The following is a 21,889-nucleotide window of genomic DNA, read 5'->3' as shown; positions in this document are numbered from 1 at the left end:
TCACAAGGTACTCATCCTGCTTCTTGGGCACCCAATTCGATTTCTCGGAGCCAGGCACTATAGTCACATATAAAGAAAGGTTCCACATCTTGTCTTTTTAAGGAACATGTCTTAGATACCCGTCTTCTGGATACCCACCCATTTGTCTTTAGGAATATCAGCATTCCCGCCTCCCCACTCCTGCACACACCATCCTCATCTCTATGCTATTGATATGTGACCCCTTCATGTGCCCCTGTGTCTCTCATTTGGGGGTCTCTCTGATTCCAGGTCATAAAGACAGTTACTTCCTGGACATTCTTCCATGTCACCTCATGTCCCTGAGGATACATGACCAACACTAACCAAGGGGTTAGTGTCCCGCTATGGTCCCTAACTCACATCACAGAAGTATCCAAGCAAAAAATCTGCCTTTTCTCACTCTTCCCCTGCCACACCCCCTGGATCCAGGGCCTGTGCGTGCTTCTCCTCACTGTTCCCTGCTACCATCTGCTCACAGTCACTTTTTATGGGGACTTGTTTCTCCTCCACCAGACTCAAAGCTTCTGCAGGAAGAATCTCATCTTTTTCATTGTTAAACCTTAGTTTAATAAGATAAATCGTATATTTTTTTAATTTGTCAAGACTTTGAAAAACATAGAAAGCAACAAATTACTTATTGAAATCTAGTGACATTAGTGGCTCAAACACCAGAACTGGAGATGTATTCCAGTCTACTTCTAGGGCTGAAAATGTTACATTAAAAAGCTACTATAGATTGTGGATAAAAAGACACAAAATTCACAATTCTCCTTATTCAAAAAGATGAAAAAATACAGAAGCACTGATCATTGACTTTATGCCAGTCTCTTTCAAGAAACATCATCCTAAATCAGTTTCCAAGTGGGCTTTTTCTGTCTCCCACCTCCTCTGACCAAAACCAAAATTTTAAATGGAGACTGTTGTAGAATATGATTCCACATTACAGTAAATATCTAAAGCAGAGTTCTAAAACAATAATAAATGAAAAGTAAGTTCTTTTTTTTTTTTTAGTAAGTTCTTAACCAGGAAGCTGGACAGGGCCATAAAAGGAGTCTACCTAGAAACTGAGAGGAAATGAAGCATAAAACCATATGTGGAAAATAATGCCAATATTCAAAATTAGGTTTAAATGTACATGAAATCTAGATCAGATACTGATAAAATAACAAATTCATTAAAAATATGATAGTAACTGAAACTGGTCCCCAAAACAGCTTTGTGGTCTGGTTTATTTTAATCCCTTAAATAATTTTTCTTTATCCCACAGGTTTACCCCACCTCCACCTCACCTCCCAATTAAATGTATTCTCAAGTGCTTCCTTATAATTCCCTTCTTATAAAAGATATCCTCTACTTTTTCATAGGTTGGTAAGCATTGAGAAATCCTCGACTCCACTTAGGAAGCTTTATTGTGACATACTCACAAGCAAAAAGAAAACAATATTGCACTGGGCCAACCGTCCCATCCCACTTTTCAGTTCAATTCAGTTCAGTCACTCAGTCGTGTCTGCCTCTTTGTGACCCCATAGACCACAGCATGCCAGGACTCCCTGTCCATCACCAATTCTGGAGTCCACCCAAACTCATGTCAATTGAGTCAGTGATGCCATCCAACCATCTCATCCTCTGTTGTCCCCCTCTCCTCCTGCCCTCAATCTTTCCCAGCATCAGGGTCTTTTCAAATGACTCAGCTCGTCGCATCAGGTGGCTAAAGGATTGGAGTTTTCAGCTTCAACATCAGTCCTTCCAATGAACACCCAGGACTGATCTCCTTTAGGATGGACTGGTTGGATCTCCTGCAGTCCAAGGGACTCTCAAGAGTCTTATCCAACACCACAGTTCAAAAGCATCAATTCTTCGGTGCTCAGCTTTCTTTATAATCCAACTCTCACATCCATACATGACTAGTGGAAAAATCATAGCCTTGACTAGACAGACCTTTGTTGGCAAAGTAATGTCTCTGTTTTTTAATATGCTGTCTAGTTGGTCATAACTTTCCTTCCAAAGAGCAGGCGGGTCTTTTAACTTCATAGCTGCAGTCACCATGTGCAGTGAATTTGGAGCCCAAAAAGATAAAGTCTCTCACTGTTTCCAGTTTCCCCATCTATTACATCCCTGTAATCTACTCTCTTACCATAGTCCTAAGAAGTAGACATGAGTACAGGTTTTGCAGGTAAAGGGAATGAAGTTCATGGAGGGAGGAATTGGGAGTTAATGTTTAATGGGTATAGCTTGGGAAGATGAAAAATTTTCTGGAGATGGATAGTGGTGATGGTTGCACAACAATTAGAATGTATTTAATGCCACTGCACTGTACACTTAAAAAGTGGCTAAAATGATAAAATTTCATGTGATGCATCGTCATGTGTATGTGTTCAGTTGTGTTCCAACTCTTTGTGACCTCATGGACTATAGCCTACCAGGCTCCTCTGTCCATGGGATTTTCCAGGCAAGGATACTGGAGTGGGTTGCCACTTCCTACTCCAAGGGATCTTCCTGACCCAGGGATCGAACTTGCATCTCTTGCATCTCCTGCTTGGGCAGGCAGATTCTTTATCATTTTGCCACAAGTTTTAAGGCTCCAGGAGTTGGTGATGGACAGGAAAGCCTGGCATGCTGTAGTCCATGGGGTCAGACATGACTGGGCGACTGAACTGAACAAGTTTTAAAAATTCTTCCTGGTGAGGAAGAAAAAAAATTTAGACATCTGAGTCAGTGATTCTTTTAGGACTGGAGCTGACTTTAAATGACCAGAAGTAAACTGCAGAAAGAGCCAAAGAAAGAATCAAACTGTATGGAGACAGAATAATTATCCAGACTAATTTCCTAACAGTCTGTTCTAAGAGTTTACTTAAGAGTTCATCATTTGGAGACTAAAGAAAAATTCTTACCACATTAAAAACAGTAGCTGCATTCCCAGAATATATACAAGTGACACGGCTGATCTCTGTACCTAAGCCACACAACAGTTACTCACAGCACCATCCGTGGCTATTGCTTCTATATGAAAACTATGTTCTGCTCTGGGGAATAAAAATCCACGCCACTAAAACTCTGGGTATATCCTTATCCATAAATTGAAAAGACTGAATTAAGCAGTCTGTTAAGATTATCGAAATTCTATATACAATAGACATGCCCAATAAACATATATAGATATCAAATAAACAAAGATCAAACTTTTATCATACTGAAGTCTACAGAAAGTGCTATGAGAAATGCTCTTATAGATTACTATTAACAGCAACAGAATAAACTGACATGTTACTAGCATGGTGATTTGTCACTATGTATTAATAGTCCCCTCCAATGTTTGTTTCACACTACAGGTACCAATCCAACCTCATACTGAAGTACCAACTGGGTCCCAGATTTAGATACACGATACTCAGTGGAGAACCACTGCTTTAAGACCCTAACTGGGATTCCTACTTTAAGAACTACATCTAGGAAAGGCCTTATATGGGTAAAAGGCTGCCTACTGAGTATTATTCATGAAGCAAAAAGCTGAAAGCTGAGCAAAGATCCAACACTAATGGAATAATTACATTATAATACTCCAAACAAAAGATCATAACAGAACCATTAGAAATGCTTACCAACACTGTCCATGACATCATCATTAATGACTTCTACTTGTCAAGTGGAAAAGAATGAATATATAGTACTCAGTGTATATGCATTGATGAAGAGTAGTCCTCTCAAATGGTAAAAGAGTGGTTTAAATTTTTTAAAATTTTATTCATTTTCCTAATTTTCTAAAGTGACTATAAAATTATTTTTATTAACGATCTTATGGCTGTTTATCAAAAGAAAAGTATTTTTTAAGAAAAGAGGAAAATTATCTTTTCTGATAGTGCAAGACTTCACAAAAAATATTTTCAAATTTCCTTCAAAGTAAACATTTCCTACATATTCCTAACATGATACACTGGGAAGGACACAGATATCACACTTCTAATGTATCCCTGTCAAAATGCAGAACCTTGTCTCATGAGGAAACAGCAGACAAACTCAAATCTGGACTGTTCTACAGAATAACTGGTTCATGTTCTTCAAAAATGTCAACTCCATAAATAAATGAAAAACTAAAGAGCTGTCTTAAGATTAAATGCAATACACAGAACCTCGCTGGCGATCCAGTGGTTAAGAATTTGCCTTCTAACGCAGGAGATGTGGGTTCAATCCCTGGTCAGGGGGAACTAAGATCCCAAACAAAAGCCATGGGGCAACTAAGCCCAACTGGAGAGCCGGTGCACTCTAGAGTCCATGTTCTGCGATGCATGCCCGTGTGCCCCGATGAGAGAAGCGCCCGTGTACCACAACAAAGACCCAAAGCAGCCTAAATAACTAAGTAAATGTAATGCACATTCCTGGACTCTGATTTTTTTTCTTTTGCTAAAAAGATATTAATAGGACAATTGGTACAGTTTAAGTAGACTATAGATTACATGATTCAGATAATTAGATAATAAGTATTGCACCAATGTTAACGAGTTTGATAACTGTACCATGCTTTTAGGAAACATTCTTGCATCTTACTCTCAAAAGCCAAAGAAAAAAATGTGTGTGTGTATGTGTGTGTGTGTAACAGAGAGAGAAAAGGAGAAAGAGGAGGAGAGAGGAAGGGAGGAGTATGATAAAGAAAAGGTAGTAAAAAGTTTTTGGAGAATCTGGACAAGGATATATGGGGATTTCTTATACAATTCTTGCAACTTTCTGTAAATTGTCCCTCAACAAGGCATTTTTTTTCATGTTAACATATAAAGACTTATCCTTTAAAAAAAAAAAAACTCATAATTTTGCTACTAAAAAAGCTGGGAACTTGAGCTATAATTTCTTTATTTCCACAGAATAAATCCCTGAAGTAGGGGAAAAATACACAAATGCTTCCCCAAATAAGCAACTCTGATCTTGAAGGCTTTCTGTAAGCAAGCAGATTACAGTCATTGCACAGCTAATTTGAACTAATCACCCCCAAAAAGCAGAATTAAACCTTTCTCTTGCCTTCATCCTCTAACATGGTGGCAGATATACCATCTCCGTTTTGAATGTGTAATGAAATACGTAGTCAAGAAGTTAAAAGACTTGGGGAACAACAGATCCCTTGACATTAAACTGTACACTATTCTAGTCTCTTTTAGCTTTTTAAACTTTCTATTCCTTTAAATGTGATTCACAAGTAGTTTTGTTTTAACCTAAACCCAGTGCTATGTAGGTTTAATAATTAAAAACTTGAGGCAGCACGTATCCATCCTGTTAATGCTAAACATGACATTAAAAACTGCTTTCTGGGTTCAGGTGGGTATGACAGCCCACATACAGCCACATTACTCAGACTGTATCAGCCTGAGACCATCTTCCAGGTCAGAGCACTCTCTAGAGAAGGCATGGAAGCCTTAAACTGGCATCACACATTCTATCAGATATTTGGTCAAATTTCATCATAAATTTAAATTCATTAGTGGCCCAAATTAGTTCTACTAAATCAAGAACATAATTATACCTCTGGCCTAAACTGCAAAAGGAAATTTAGCATACTCCTGTAGAGTTTGTTATAAGAATGTCTTTCAAAGTTAACAATAAATTATCCACTTTTTATTTTGTAATCATTTCCTGAACCGATGGAAGATCCTTCACCTGTTATCTAAAGCAGTATGATTTGTTATTTAGGTCAGCAAACTGTTCCCAGGACTGGCACCACCAAAAGTTTGCAAAGGCCCATAGTCCTCTGAAAATCCTTCTGGTTCCTCCAACCCTCCAAGCTGAGGCCTGCAGCACCTACTTTTCATCTGTAAACTTCTCAGGTGTAAAATCCGCCTGCCTCTCGGTGTCATAGGGTCGATATTCTCTGTAGGATCTCCGCTCTGCTCTATCAAGTGTCACCTCCGTCCCTCGGCTATCACTCCATCCTTGCTGCTCCCCTCTTCTGGGAGTTCTCTTCTGGCCTGAGAGGGAGAAATCAAAGAGGAGAACTAGAACCCAAAGTCTGCAGCAGCCCGTTATTACAGGTACTTTTAAATTTCACTTTTCTAGAAATCAATGTCATAGGACAATTTGGGAAGTTTGAAAAACTTCAGAGAAGAAAAAAAGTTGCTAATACTACTACTGCCCAGAGTTGTCTTTTAATAAAACTTTGACATTACCATTGAAGCATATGCTTTCCCTTATGTCCTAGACAGTATGATAAGATAAACTATAGCAACTAACCTACAATTAAAATTGTCTCACAATGACTTTGTGATAGCTATTGAAGATCTATATCAACTACATTTCACAAGAGCAGCTTTATCAAAACATGGTAGTTAAGGTCTTTCCAGAAAAGTAAAAGACAAATACCCTGCATTTGGAATCCCGCCTATAGTTTATCATTCATTACCTAATAAAGTTTTCATTTTTAAATAGTTTGTACCATTATAATTTTTCTCATTTGAAAACAGATTTTCCTGTTCTTTGATGCGATTGATACATTTATAATCGCACTTCTCAAATATGAGGCCAAGTTGGTATTTGCCAACTCATGTAAGGGCCAGCCAGCACTTGAAGGCGTATCTCCTGCCCATGGAGAGGCCGGCAGTGAGGAGGCTGGGGCTGGGGCCACTCCAGTCTTCTCTGTTCTCCCTTCACTCTTCTCAGTTTTGACACTTTAAACATTTTCAGCAGAGTCCATGTCTCAAGGCATCTATTATTTGGTAAATATCAATGTATTATGAAGAACATTGTTACTTCTTAAATAATCTTCAAAAAATGTGTTTATTCTTTCCTTGTATACATTTAATAGGTCTCCATCTCAAACATTATGTAAAATTTTTATTTTAGCAGCTTCGATTTTTCTCGGTATAAGTCACCCTTCACATTCATTGTATGGTTGTAAAAATATATTAAGTGTGTTTGAATTAATGGGTATTATTTAAACTACTGGGTTCCTTTCTTACTTAGGAGATACTCATGACTCTTAAGGAATATATGTTTACCTGTATTCTATTTTCCCATTTAATATTTTCTACCAAAAGTTTATAAAGGAGGCACATGTAAGTATTAACCCAGTTTCAATAGCTTACTGATCTCATTTTAAAGCAAAAATCATGTTTGCAACATCACTAACACAAAACTATACAATTTATTACTTGCTGATTACTTGAAATGTGAAATGTTACACAACAGATCTAAGTTCAATCTTAAGTTAATGTCCCATAGCCTAGGAAATGCTCAAATCTGATTTGAATCCTGAAGCCACAATCTAAACTTGTGACATGTTTAGGATACAGGGAAGATGTTATCATAAATAAAGCATTATGCTTTTATTTCAGAAACAAAACAGAGACCAACATTCATACCCAGCTGTCCAGGAGTATGCAAAGCCATATCCAAGGGCACATATGTTACTAAGAGAGACCAAATTTGGAAGAGACATTTAAAATGTAAGGCAAAAATGTTATTATGAAAGTTAACTAACAAGTTGAAAACTGTAATAGACTATGACATAATAGCCATCAGCAAGTAGCTCAACAGTAATAATACTTTCCCCTCAATGTAAAAAGTTATTTTAATACAGTTTCAAATTTCCCATCCATAACCTATAACTTAGAATATACTAAATTATCTCCACTTAACCACAGAATTACGTAAGAGCTTATTTCCACCTTCCAGTTTTCAAAGTTATTTTTAAAACTGTATCAATTAAATTTGGAATTCATCATTCAAAACTTAAGAAGACATTTGCTACATACTTTAAACTAAAGCGTCTTCCAAAGCTTCAGTGTATAAGTTGAAAAGCATTAAATATGACCTGGCAATTTATTAGAATAATTATCAATACCCTGCAAACATTTCATTTTCCTTCCAAAATCCAAAATACAAAGATAATAGAGGTCCAGTTTTTCCCACAACTTACTACTAAGAGATCAGAACTGCAACTGAAGCTAGTCGTTCTGTGCTGGATCAGCAGCTCCAAGTGGATAATGCAAACACTGAATTTTACTAGCCCTTTTGAAATAAAAGGCTGGCATATGCAGTCTGATCACTGATCTAACCCCAGCTCACATAAAGAGACAGAATACTGTAAAATTTACAGTGCAATTTCCCTGAAATAAAGTTGAGCTTTGACTTGGAGGAAGTTCTGAAAGGCCAGGAAAAGCAAAGCTGAAACAGCCTCTGAAGACTTAAAGAATAAATTTTTTGAGTAAAGGTCTATACTGTTAAATAGTGAAGGATATTAAAAATCTATTTCTATGGGAAAATCTTATGATTTCCACATCCTTTTGTGACTAATGTTTCTGTTATTTGTCAAACTTGTTTTGACTTTGACTCTTGTCTACACTAAGCATTCACTTTTAATAGCCAAATAAAATTAAAATATTTGAGTGTTAGAGAAGTACAGTCCATATCAATTAGGGCTACAAAACCTTGAGAGGGTAGCTCTCTAACACCCATTACAGATAAATTCAGTACAGTAACTGCACAAATGGAAATTAATAAGCTGTTTTCTCCTGAAATAACATACTTGAAAAAGAACTAGAATTACAAAACTTCCATTCTAACTACAAAATTAACTAAAGTTCTTTAATACAGATCTCAAAAACCAGATCACCTGGATTATAAACAATTGACAGAAAAAGTTATTAGCATACTACATTATAATGCTAAGTTTATTTATTATGCTAAATGCAGGCTGCAACAAAGTTTATAACATCCGAAATTTAGGGGAAAAAAATAAGTAGCTCTGTGCATTTATATGTGTAAATACAAAGTGTTAACAGTAAGAAAAGTATGAATTTTCACTTTACTTCATACACTTCTGAATTGTTTAAAATACAACAAAAATGCATGACAATTTTACTAGTAAAAAGGTTAAAAAGCAATACATTAACAAAGAAAACTAAATTCCGTTTCTCACTGAAAGATAATACATATTTTCACTTGTTAAAAAATAAAGTTTAGCCTGTCCAATTCTTTTATTACTATGTTATTTATCTAAATAGATTTAAGAGAAAAATAGAACATATACAAAATGTACACTACATCTCAAGTCTCACTCACTGTTTAAATAGGCTCATCTATGTACTTGCCTATCAAGAAATCTTGGGATATCCCAACAGCATTTAAAATAATTGTCAATATTATAATGACTTAATTTTCTGATTCTCAAGAGATACTGCTGGATTGAGCTTTGCACAGATAAAGGTAAACATTACCTAGCTGCAGAAGTCAAGGCCCCAACACTCAAGTCAGGAATTATTCTCTCAGGACTGGGCTGACAATTTTTATCAAGCAAGGAACAAGCCCGTAAAGCCGAGTTGAATACACTGCCAAACACTGGCTGGAGTGGTCGAATCATGCATCTTAAAACTTTTTTCGGAAACCTTAGGACCACTATATTCTTTTTGGAAAACAGAGGAAACACAAGTGGAATCTTGGGAGGCTTTACCACTGAAGCGGTTCAGGTGAGAAACGACTTTTAAGCACCATCCGTGCCTAGATGCCGTCAGTAGTACACCAAGCTTTGCACTGGCCATTCTGGCTAAGCAGAGAGTGGGGAACTTTGAATATTCTTGTTGAAAAGGTTAAAAACGCTTCTTCTTAAAGCAGCCTGAGTTAATGACAAGTTACACAAGCCATCAACACTACGTGCTCTACTGAAAACCCGTGCGAGATGACTGTTGTAAGTCACCGTAAGGGAGATGGATGGGTGAAGGCACAGAGCTTGGAAGGCGCCGGGGACCCCGCGTCAAGCCCCGCCGCATTCTGCTCGCGGCCCTGACGTCACAGCCCACCCCCGCGGTCACCCAGGCCTTCCCTCCATCACAGAGGCTCCAGCTCCTCACCCCGGCGATCATTTCACACACCCCGAGTTCTCGCCGCCACCCCCAGGGGCCGGGTGCGCCCTCCTCCATTCTCCCTAAGAGGCGCTCCCCTCCCTCCTTCCCACGACGCTCCTTTTTGCATCCTGACGTGAATCTTGCAGAGGTTGGGCTGGAGGATGGAGAAGGTCCCTGCTAGTTTTAGATCTGAGAGCCCTGAGGCAGCGACCCCAGTGTTCGTCCATATACACCACCCAAGAAATATCCCTCAACTTTGCCCAACTTGTAAAGGCTCAGTCCCACCGTTCAGAAACCCCCTACTCCAAGCCAGCACTCTCCTTCGCTCCCAGAAGGGACTGGGAAAGGCCAGAAGGGGCGTGACACTTCCCCCACCCTGTCCTTTTCCCCACCTTCCTCAGCCACTGGGACCCTCAACTTCGGTCAACTCTTCCCAGCGCCCCCTTCCCTTTCTGAAATAGGTTCCAGCGACCCCAGTCTCGCAGTAGCAGGTCCTGGGGCGGCTGAGGAGGGGTGACCTCCATGACCCCATTCTCCTTCCCCTCCCGCCCACCGCGCCCACCCTGGGACACCCAGGTGCCGGGCTGGGCGCGCGTACCGGGCGGCTGCGGGCCGCCCCCTGGGCTGTCTGGCTGCTGCGAGCTGGGGGCCGGGAGGCTCTTGCGCTCCTTCTGGGACTCCCTCCGGCCGCCGCCCGCGCCGGGTCTGTGGCCCGAGGCCCCAGCCGGGCTCCTGCCGCCGCGGTTGCCAGCCCCGGCCGCCGCCGCCGCCGCCTCGTCGCGCCTCTTGCGCTGCAGCTGCTGCTGGCGCCGGCGTTCGGCCTCGCGCAGGATGTCGAACGGGTCAGACTCATCGTCTAGCAGCTGGTGGAAGCGGTTGGCCACGACGCAGCCGAAACTCTCCTGCATCGCGGCGCCTGCGGCAGCCGCAGCCACAGGACTTCCCAGAGCGCCCTTCATGCCGCCGCGGCCACTGCGGGCCCGCCGCGGGCAGCCCACGCGAGCGAGTCTCAGCGAAGCCGGCGATGAGGACCCATCCTACCCGCAGCTACTGCCCTCCCAGCCCTGCCCTGCCCAGTCCCGTCCCTCCCAGCGCCCGCCCCCGCACCGCCGCCGCCGCCCGCCTAGCTGCTTCCCACCAGCCAATCAGCGCACGAGGGCACGCCCCCTTTCCTAGCCTGCACGCCTGGAAGTCCAATCAGAGGCCGGCTGCTGTCACGTCAGGCGACCTCTATGCCCCGCCCCACGACTCAGCAGGGAGGGGCTGGACCCAAGGGGCGGAGCTGCTGGGAGGAGCAACGAATCTTGTGGTCCAGGCTGCTGGGCCATGCTGGTGGGTCACGGCCGTCATTTGTTGTTTTCTCTGGGACCGGGTCCGCATTTATCATCGTCCACTCTTCTTTGAAGTGTGTATATTGATTCGACAACTATACAGTGTACACTTACTATGTGCCAGGTGTTATGTTGTAGGAGAGACTAGCTCCCTGTTTCGGAAGATCTTAGTCTTCAGGCAGAAAAGTGCCCTGAAGGAAAAGCACAGACTTCTCTATGACCTACTTAAGAAGCTTGGAGAGGCTTTCCCACGGGAATGACTGTTACGCTGAGATATGAAGGATAACAAGGGCCAGGAGTAGTGGCAAGTGCACAAGTCTGAGGTGGGGTGGAATACAACCATTCAAGCTCAAAGAAAACCGATTAAATGAACTAGGAGTTGGGGGGTTGGTATCACTGACCCGATGGACATGAGTTTGAGTAGGCTCCAGGAGTTGGTGATAGACAGGGAAGCCTGGCGTGCTGAAGTCCGTGGGGGTCTCAAAGAATCGGACACGACTGAGCGACTGAACTGACTGAAGAGTTGCTGCTACTGCTGCTGCTAAGTCGCTTCAGTCATGTCCGACTCTGTGCGACCGCATAGACAGCAGCCCACCAGGCTCCCCTGTCCCCGGGATTCTCCAGGCAAAAACACTGGAGTGGGTTGCCATTTCCTTTTCCAATGCATGCATGCATGCTAAGTCGCTTCAGTCGTGTCCGACTCTGTGCGACCCCATGTAGAGCAGCCCACCAGGCTCCCCTGTCCACAGGATTATCTAGGCAAGAATACTGGAGTGGGTTGCCATTTCCTTCTCCAGACTGAAGAGTTGGGGGAGAGCCTTATTTTGATCTTTATTCCAGGAGCAGCGGGAAGCAAATTTTAAGCGTGAGCATGCATGTTTTATAAGGCCAGAACTATGTTGGTGTCAGGTAGCTGTGCCTGGAGCCTCTGTGTACTGACCATAGGAATAGGCTTTTGGTGCAAATCTGGCAGGACCATTCTGGAGAATTTCTTAAAGGGAAGTTTTTTGTTTTTTTTTTTTTTGGTGGGATCTGCCATCTTTCCACTTCTGTACTTTGGTCCTTGTTATGTAGGAGGACATGATCCCTCGAGTTGCTTATCCTTATTGTGACTATGAAGATGCTGAAGATGGCAGAGCAGAAGGATAGAGAAAGCCTAGTTCTCTGATGCTGTGGAGCTGCTGACTTATCACAATCAGGAAACTTCCTACCTCAGACTCATGTAAGGCAGTAAATGGGCTTCCCTTGTGGCTCAGATGGTAAAGAATCTACCTGCAATGCAGGAGACCTGGGTTCGATCCCTAGGTTGGGAAGATCCCTGGGAGGTGGGCATGGCAACCCACTCCAGTATTCTTGTCTGGAGAATCCCCATGGACCAAGGAGCCTGGCAGGCTACAGTTCGTGGGATCACAGAGTCAGACATGACCGAGCGACTAAGCACACACACACAAGGCAATAAATGGTCTTTATTCTAAGAGCAGTGGGAAGCAAATTTTAAGCATAAGCATGTGTTTAAAAAGGCCACCTGAGCTGTAATGTGAAGAACTATGTTGGTGGGAGGTCAAATTGGATGCAGGGAAACCAAGCTGAAGATTCCTGCAGAGCTACAGGGAAAAGGTGATGATAGTGACTTTGACTAGAATACTTTCAGTGGAGGTGAAGGGAATAGTCTTCGCCTTTAAACTAGTCTTAGTTATACTAGTTTCTTGCATCCAAAAGCCTTCCATTATAACATCTTGCTCAGATGCATCATTACCAGGTTTGACTTTCCTTTAATAGCAAATGGAAAAGGAACCCTTGATCTTAACTGCTGCCAGGTCTGTGTTTTACTAACTTACTCAGTTTTCTGTCATTCCTGAGGAGGGCAGGGATGATGTCTGTCTTATTCATTGTAACTTACATTCCCAGTGCTTAGCATTCTAGGTAGCTGAATAGTAGGTTCTCAGTAAGTATTTGTTGAATGAAGATTTTAAGATATCTGGTCTTTTCCTTCTTGGAGTCAACAGAGGCTTATGATCAAAAGCCTATAATTTTTATCCAAAAGAATTGAAAGCAGGTGTTCAAACAAAACCTTCTACCTGAATGTTCATATTAGAGCTTCACAATAGACAAAAAGTAGAAACAATCAAATATGCATCAACTGATTAATGGATAAACTAAATGTGGTGCAATGGATTAATATTTGGTCAAAAAAGGAAATGAAGCACTGATACCTGTTACAACATGAATGAATCATGAAAACATTATGAAAAGTGGAAGAAAACAGACACAAAAGATCCCATATTATATAATTCCATTTATGAAATGTCCAGAATAGGCAAATCCTTAAGAGACAGAAGACAGATAAGGGGTTGGGGGAGGGGAGGAATGAGGAGTGACTGCTTGATGGGCGTGAGGTTGCCTTTTAGAGTGACAAAATTTTCTAGAACTAAATAGTGGTGATAGTTGCAAAAAAATGTGAATGTATTAAATACCACTGAATTGTAAAATGGCTAAAATAATAAGCTTTATGTTTAGTTTGCCAAAATTTTTAGAGCTTATATTTTGGAGTTAAATCATGGTTTGAATCCTAGCAGTGCCACTAATTGACTTGGTAACCCTGGATATAGTCCTTATACTTGTGCCTCAGTTTTCTCATCTGTAAAAAGGAGGCAATAATGGTACCTACTTCAGATGTTTACTGAGAGAACTGGGTCCAATAATGCATATGAAGTGTTCATCACCATACTTGGCACACTCAGTAAAAGTCATTTGATAGTAATTATGATAACAAAAAGAAAAAAACAAAAATGCATGAAATCATATAACTTAGAAAATAAAGCATACCAAAAAAGCAGTGAGGTGTCGATGCTAATCAGTACTACCAGCCTTCTCATAGCAGTTATTTATTGGTACCAGGGGAAATGCAGTGAAGTTTAACTACATAAAAAACGTAAACTGTTCATTTTCAGTAGTTGAGTCATGTCTGACTCTTTGAAACCCAATGGACTGGAGCAAACCAGGCTTCCCTGTCCTTCACTATCTCCCAGAGTTTGCTCAAACTCATGTCCATTGAGTCAATGGTGCTATCCAACCATCTCAACCTCTGCTGTCCCTTTATCCTGCCTTCAATCTGTCCCAGCATCAGGGCCTTTTCCAATGAGTCAGTCAGCTCCTTGCATCGGGTGGCCAAAGTATTAGAGCTTCAGCATCAGTCCTTCCAGTGAATATTCAGAGTTCATTGCCTTTGTGATTGATTGGTTTGATCGCCTTGCTGTCCAAGGAACTCTCATGAGTCTTCTCCAGCACCACAGTTGGAAAGCTTCAATTCTTTGGTGCTCAGCCATCTTTATGATCCAACTCTCACATCTGTATCTGACTACTGGAAAAACCATAGCTTTGACTAGTTGGACCTTTGTTGGCAAAGTGATGTCTCTGTATTTTAATATGCTGTCTAGGTTTGTCATAGCTTTTCTTCCAAGGAGCAAGCATCTTTTAATTTCATGGCTGCATTCACCATCCTCAGTGACTCTGGAGCCCAAGAAAGCACTGTCACTGTTTCTATTTTTTCCCCTCATCTGTTTGCCATGAAGTGATGGACCAGATGCCATGATCTTAGTTTTTTGATTGTTGAGTTTGAAGCTACCTTTTTCACTCTCCTCTTTCACCTTCATTAAGAGGCTCTTTAGTTCCTCTTCACTTTGTTCCATTAGGGTGGTGTCATCTGCTTATCTGAGGTTACTGATAGTTCTCTCAGCAATCTTGATTCCAGCTTGAGCTTCATCCAGCCTGGGCATTTTGCATCATGTATTCTGTATATAAATTAAATAAGAAGGGTGACAGTATACAGCCTTGATGTACTCCTTTCCCAATTTGGAACTAGTCTGTTGTTCCATGTCTGGTTCTAACTGTTGCTTCTTGACCTGCACACGGGTTTCTCAGGAGGCAGGTAAGGTGGTCTGGTATTCCCATTTCTTTAAGAATTTCCCACAGTTTATTGTGATCCACACAGTCAAAAGCTGTAGCATAGTCAATGAAGCAGATGTTTTTCTGGAACTCTCTTGCTTTTTCTATGATCCAATGGATGTTGGCAATTTGATTTCTGGTTCTCCCTTTGGTTCCTTTTCTAAATCCAGCTTTACATCTGGAAGTTCTCAGTTCACATACTGTTGAAGCCTAGCTTGAAGGATTTTGAGCATTACCTTGCTAGCATGTGAAATGAGCACAATTATGCAGTAGTTTGAACATTCTTTGTCATTGCCCTTCTTTGGGATTGGAATGAAAACTGACCTTTTCCAGTCCTGTGGCCACTGCTGAGTTTTCCAAATTAGCTGGCATATTGAGTGCAGCAACATTTCAATCAGTTCAGTTCATTCGCTCAGTCGTGTCCAACTCTTTGCGACCCCATGAGCTGCAGTACGCCAGGCTTCCCTGTCCATGACTAACTCCTGGAGTCCACCCAAACCCATGTCCATTGTGTCAATGGTGATGGCATCAGTTTCCAACATCATCTCATCCTCCTGTCTGATCTCCCTTCTCCTCCTAGCTTCACATCAAATCTTCACATCCATACATGACTATTGGAAAAAACCATAGCCTTGACTAGATGGACCTTTGTTGGCAAAGTAATGTCTCTGCTTTTTAATATCCTGTCTAGGTTGGTCATAACTTTCCTTCCAAGGAGTAAGCGTCTTTTAATTTCATGGCTGCAATCACCATCTGCAGTGATTTCGGAGCCCAGAAAAATAAAGTCAGCCACTGTTTCCATTGTTTCCCCATCTATTTGACATGAAGTGATGGGACCGGATGCCATGATCTTAGTTTTCTGAATATTGAGCTTTAAGCCAACTTTTTCACTCTCTTCTTTTACTTTCATCAAGAGGCTCCTTAGTTCTTCACTTTCTGCCTTAAGGGTGGTGTCATCTGCATATCTGAGGTTATTGTTATTTCTCCCAGCAATCTTGATTCCAGCTTGTGCTTCCTCCAGCCCAGTGTTTCTCATGATGTACTCTGCATATAAGTTAAATAAGCAGGGTGACAATATACAGCCTTGACGTGCTCCTTTTCCTATTTGGAACCAGTCTGTTGTTCCATGTCCAGTTCTAACTGTTGCTTCCTGACCTGTATACAGGTTTCTCACGAGGCAGGTCAGGTGGTCTGGTACTCCCATCTCTTTAAGAATTTTCCACAGTTTTTTGTGATTCACACAGTCAAAGGCTTTGGCATAATGGCCACTGCTGAGTTTTCCAAATTAGCTGGCATATTGAGTGCAGCAACACTTCAATAGCATCATCTTTTATGATTTAAAATAGCACAGCCAGAATTCCATCACCTCCACTAACTTTGTTCATAGTAATGCTTCCTAAGGTGCACTTAACTTCACATTCCAGGATGTCTGGCTCTAGGTGAGTAATCATATCATTGTGGCTATCCAGGTATTAAGACGTTTTCTGTACAGTTCTTGTGTGTATTCTTGCCACCTCTTCTTAACCTCTTCTGCTTGTTAAGTCCTTACTGTTTCTATCATTTATCATGCCCATTTGCATGAAATGTTCCCTGTTATCTCCAATTTTTTTTTTAATAGATCTTTAGTCTTTCCCATTCTATTGTTTTCCTCTATTTCTTTGCACTGTTTGTTCACTTAAGAAGGCCTTCTTTTCTTTCCTTGCTATTCTCTGAAACTCTGCATTCAGTTGGGTGTTATCTTTCCCTTTCTCCCTTTTTTTTTTTTTTTGCTTCTCTTCTTTCTTCAGGTATCTGTGAAGCCTCCTCACACAACCACTTTTCCTTCTTGTGTTTCTTTTTCTTTAGGATGGTTTTGGTCAGGGCCTCCTGTACAATGTTATGAACCTCTGTCCATAGTTCTTCAGGCATTCTGTGTATCAGACCTAATCCCTTGAATATATTGGCCACTTCCACTGTATAATCATAAGGGATTTGATTTAGATCATACCTGAATGACCTAGTGGTTTTCTCTACTTTCTTCAATTTAAGTCTGAATTTTGCAATAAGGAATTCATGATCTGAGCCATAGTCAGCCCCAGGTCTTGTTTTTGCTGACTATATAGAGCATCTCCATCTTTGACTGCAAAGCATATAATTAATCTGATTTTGGTATTGACCATCTGGTGATGTCCATGTGTAGAATCATCTCTAGTGTTCTTGGAAGAGGGTGTTTGCTATGACCAAATAAAATGTAAATTACCCTGAGTTAATTAATAGACAAATTCCATTAGGAATAATAAAATAAAATACACTAAAATCTCCCAGATTGACTTAAGATTCACAGACAGATCAGAGAATTTAAAAGCATGTAGCTTTATTACCTTTGACTATATGGCTCAGAGGTTAAAGTGTCTGCCTGCAACGCGGGAGACCCGGATTCAATCCCTGGGTCAGGAAGATCCGCTGGAGAAAGAAATGGCAACCCACTCCAGTATTCTTGCCTGGAGAATCCCATGGAGGGAGGAGCCTGGTAGGCTACTTTCCACAGGGTAGCGAAGAGTCAGACACAACTGAGCGAGTTCACTTTCTTTTCACTTTTCACATGTAGAGAGAAACACTTGGGTGTGGGCCAAGGAGGAGGGACCAGTGAGGCTGTAAAGGATGTGAGTTTTTGTGAATCATCAAAGAGTTGCACTCCACATACTCTGTTTTACCACTGGATTGTTGCTCCCTCTTTGCTTACTTTTCTCCTCTGTAAAATTAGAATAATTAAATTGATCCTGTGTTCCTCATATGGCTTATGGGAGGATAAAACCAAAGAAGTAAATTTTAAAAGGTTGAAAAATTATATTGTTTCATAAAGGTTTCTACTTGAGTAATATATGCTAGAACAAAAATACGTTTCCTGACTCTAAGAGTATCTCATCTGTCTTTTGTGTCAGTTAATTGTGGTAATATCAGTGAAATCATAGTTTCTGGCTTAGTTGTTACCAAGTATAAGTGGATTCAAATTTAGTTTGCCACAGCAAATGAATAAAGCAAGTACACAGTTTCAAAGTTAGGGGTTGAAAGTGAAAAGTGAAAGTGAAAGTCCTTCAGTCATGTCCACCTCTTTGAGACCCTACAGACTATACAGTCCATGGAATTCTCCAGGCCAGAATACTGGAGTGGGTAGCCTTTCCCTTCTCTAGGGGACCTTCCCAACCCAGGAATTGAACCGGGGTCCCCTGCATTGTAGGCTTTACCAGCTGAGTTATTAGGGAAGCCCAAGTTAGGGGTTATAGAACCATAAATCATTAAGAATCAGGATTCTGAGGTCAGCATGTTGAAGTGTGACAGAAAACAACAAAATTCTGTAAAGCAATTATCCTTCAGTTAAAAAATAAAAAGAATCAGGATGCTGCAGGAGAACTCCACACTAACCAAAATCTATTTATGATGACCAGAAACAGAATACCAACAAATATTTGTATTTTTAGTGTCACTGAAGTTCTTTCCAGTTTTCTTGTGTCAATCTGTTACTGGCTACCACAGTGCTTTATATTCTCAGGCACTCATGTCAAAAGAGCAGTTTTTTATTCTCTGTCCTACTATTAAAATGTTGGTCTTGGTTGTAATTTTAATCAGGTCTGAATAAAATAATTTGGAATTTAGAACTTCTAGGTTCCACATTTATTCTGGACCCTTACAGTTGTAAGCAACAGAAATCCTATAATTAAAACAAAGGAATTTGTTGGCTCAAGAAAAAAGTCCAAGAGTGTATCAGGCATAGCTGGGTCACTGACAAACCATACCAGGACCTGACCTCTCGTTCCACCACTTGCCATCTCTTTGCTATATTTTCTTCTATATTTACTTCCCTCTGATCTGTTTCATTCTGTAGATAGTCCCAGTAGTGACATTTTAAAATCCTTATAGTTATAAGCCAAGCTAGAAAGGAAAGGGCCTAGTTCACCAGGTCAAGCGGGAGTTAGCCCCTCAACTGAATCTCAGTGAATGGAGTGGATCCCCAAGGAAAATGTTTCTAATACCAGCAGATAGAAATAGATGGCTGGGCAGGTAATAAACAGAATTCCCCACAAGTGATGATTAGCATGAACGTGTTACTGGCACCCCTCTTGCAGTATTGGATTGTTTTACTTTGTATTATAATTATTATATTATAATTCTTATTCTTATTTCTCCTCCCTAAGGTGAGGAATCTTATTTATTTTTCTGTCCTCTTCTTCCCTTCTTTATGGCCTCATCCTCTGCTTGCAAAAGTGCTTTTCATTTGTTGTGTGAGTTTCTTCTTTGCATATATGTGCTCCTGACAATTTTGCATGTGTTAAAAGTAAAGTAAAAATGCAACAAACTAATTAATGTGTGCAAGTTAATTAATACATTTACATGATTAAGTGGGTGTGACACTGTTTCTTTTATCTGTAAGATTCGTTAGTCTACACATTTTCTAATAATCATAGTTGAATTTTATATAGGGCTTACTAGGTACTAAATCTTTCTAAATATTTTCGGTTTAATCCTTACAACAACCGGAAGAAGTAAATACTTCTTCCATCTCCAGGTTACAATGCCATGTATGTATGGCATGTACATTAATGAATGTATGCATTAATTATTATTATTAATGTATTAATTAATTAATGCCATGAGATTAATGCTTCAGTAAGTGGTAGTTCTGGGATCAGGGATGTGAGTCTATACTCCTAATCATAATGCTTTTTTGTTAAACAATGAGCTAACAGCTTAGGTGTGAGTAGGACATGGTTCGCTCCTTCAAGAGCTATGCAAGCTGGGAACAGATATTGTGCATTTAAGGCACAGTTCTCACAAAAGCCCTAAGAGGAAGCTGAGTGGGGGTCTGTAATTATATCACCAATAGAATTTTGTGAGGGAGTGCTCACTGAGACACAAGAAAGGGAAATGGTATACTTAGACCCCTAAAAAACATAATTTTGTGGACTGAAAGCTATATTGTGTCCAAGCTAAGTTTGAATAGACTAAGATGTTGAAATAATGCTGCTCTTCTGCTTAGATTATATTTTAGAAATGTATTAAAAAATAAGCTCTCATCTCACTCTCTAAGGACAATCTGTGAACCAGCAGCTGCAAATCACCCAGGAGCTTTTTAGAAAGGTACAATCTCAGGCCCACCACAGAGCCACTGAATCAGATTCTGCACTTTACAAGGTCCCTAAGAAATGTCTGTACACAGTAGAATCTGGGAAGCACTGAGCTAAAGTGAAAATACAAAGGCAGCAATGGTATCTGTTAGTAGCATCTGATGGAAGTCTGGTCACCATTTGTTGTTAACATAGTTTAGTCTTATCTGATTGTTGGTGAGTTTGAGGTGCTCAGCTTGAGACCTTGGCACATGGTGAAAAAGAGTCTGTCCACCAAGGAAGGGCAGAGATCCTGCACCAGCAGAGGTTCAGGCCATCTCTTCCACTGCTAAGTCCTCTAGCCACATGTCCTTTGATGAACCTAACACCTTAACACAAGGTTAAGGGGAATTAATTGGGAAAGGCTCTGGAATGGAAGGCTTTGATGAATGATTGAGCCATTCAAGGGAGAATTACGTGTGCAAAGACCCATAGCTATAAAATTGGAAGCTTTGCATTAACTAGAATTTCTCTGTAGAATGGTAAAATATGGGGCAATACGAATAGGAAGGGGCCAGACCTTGAATATCTTTATGTGCTGTGGTTATGAGCTTGGATTTTATCTTTTAAATTCATGGTTTTTGAGAGTTGGGAGAAATCAGCTTTATTGCTTGGGTGAAATTATACATGATCACTGAAAGAAATTAAAACTGTGAAAAACACAAAGAAAGTAAAACTCATCTGAAATAGCACCAGCCACAAATAATCACTGCTCACATTTTCTAAGCATTCTTCTAGTCTTCTTCACACATGTATACAAACATATGATTTTACATATCTTTTTTCATTCAACACTGTCATAGACATAATTCTGTGTCAGTAAATATAATCATCTATGTCATCATTTTAGTGGCCACAAAGTACTCCATTGTATGTAATTTGCATGTGTGCACACTAAGTCACTTGAGTTGTGTCCAACTCTTTGTGACTCCATGGACTGTAGCCTGCCAAGCTCCTCTATCCATGGAATTCTCTAGGCAAGAATACTGGAGTGGGTTGCCATGCCCTCCTCCAGAGGATCTTTCTGACCCAGGGATTGAACCCATGTCTCTTATGTCTCCTGCATTGGCAGGCGGGTTCTTTACCATTGAGCCACCAGGATCTGGGTCCAGTCAAAGGACAGAAACACAGGGTAACATAAGCAGGGAAGCTTAATATAGAGAAGTATTAACCTATGATAGAGTGACTATAAGGTAGTAAAAGAATTCTCAGGGGTGCCCTAGGACTGAGGAAGGGTATCTAAAAAAGAACAAAGTTGGAAGGGAGTTTAGAGTACACTGAGGAAGGTGTGGTTATAGCCCATTGGATGGTTGAGAAGTTTGCTGGGTCAGAGATGGTTCACAATCACTGGGAAAGTAGGAACAGCACCCCCAGGGCATACGTGACTAAAGGCTGATGGGAGAGGGGGTCCACACAGGGAGGAGTCAAGTGCCCCTGCTGACACTGCTGGAGCCGGAGCTGGGGAGATCACATTCTGCAGGAAGACAACACACTTGTGTGTGTCCACACAATTCTGTGTGTACTTGGGCTGAGGAGCCTCCAGACACTGCATGGCTGGCTGGCCCACCAGATGGCTAGTCTTATAGGGTTCTAGTGTGTGCCCACAGAATGCAGAGAAGAGAGTGCCAGGAAC

At 41.0% G+C, this 21,889-nt stretch overlaps 1 protein-coding gene across 2 annotated transcripts in view; it reads right to left on the bottom strand.

The window, feature by feature from the left end:
- HABP4 (hyaluronan binding protein 4) overlaps positions 1 to 10,906 on the bottom strand; it is a 34,578-nt gene extending 23,672 nt beyond the window's left edge. For both annotated transcript variants that reach the window (XM_043453425.1, XM_043453426.1), the window contains exons 1-2: positions 10,438 to 10,906; positions 5,807 to 5,969 (exon numbers count right to left, since the gene is read on the bottom strand). In XM_043453425.1, the coding sequence (XP_043309360.1) occupies positions 5,807 to 5,969; positions 10,438 to 10,798 (524 nt within the window). In that variant the 5' untranslated portion in view covers positions 10,799 to 10,906. The remainder of the gene's footprint in view (positions 1 to 5,806; positions 5,970 to 10,437) is intronic.
- Positions 10,907 to 21,889: the final 10,983 nt, after the last annotated feature.

Source organism: Cervus canadensis, chromosome 30, assembly GCF_019320065.1.
Source record: "Cervus canadensis isolate Bull #8, Minnesota chromosome 30, ASM1932006v1, whole genome shotgun sequence".
Lineage (NCBI taxonomy): Eukaryota > Metazoa > Chordata > Mammalia > Artiodactyla > Cervidae > Cervus > Cervus canadensis.
The sequence above is the reverse complement of the archived record's forward strand: the minus strand, read 5'-3'. Positions and strand labels throughout refer to the sequence as shown.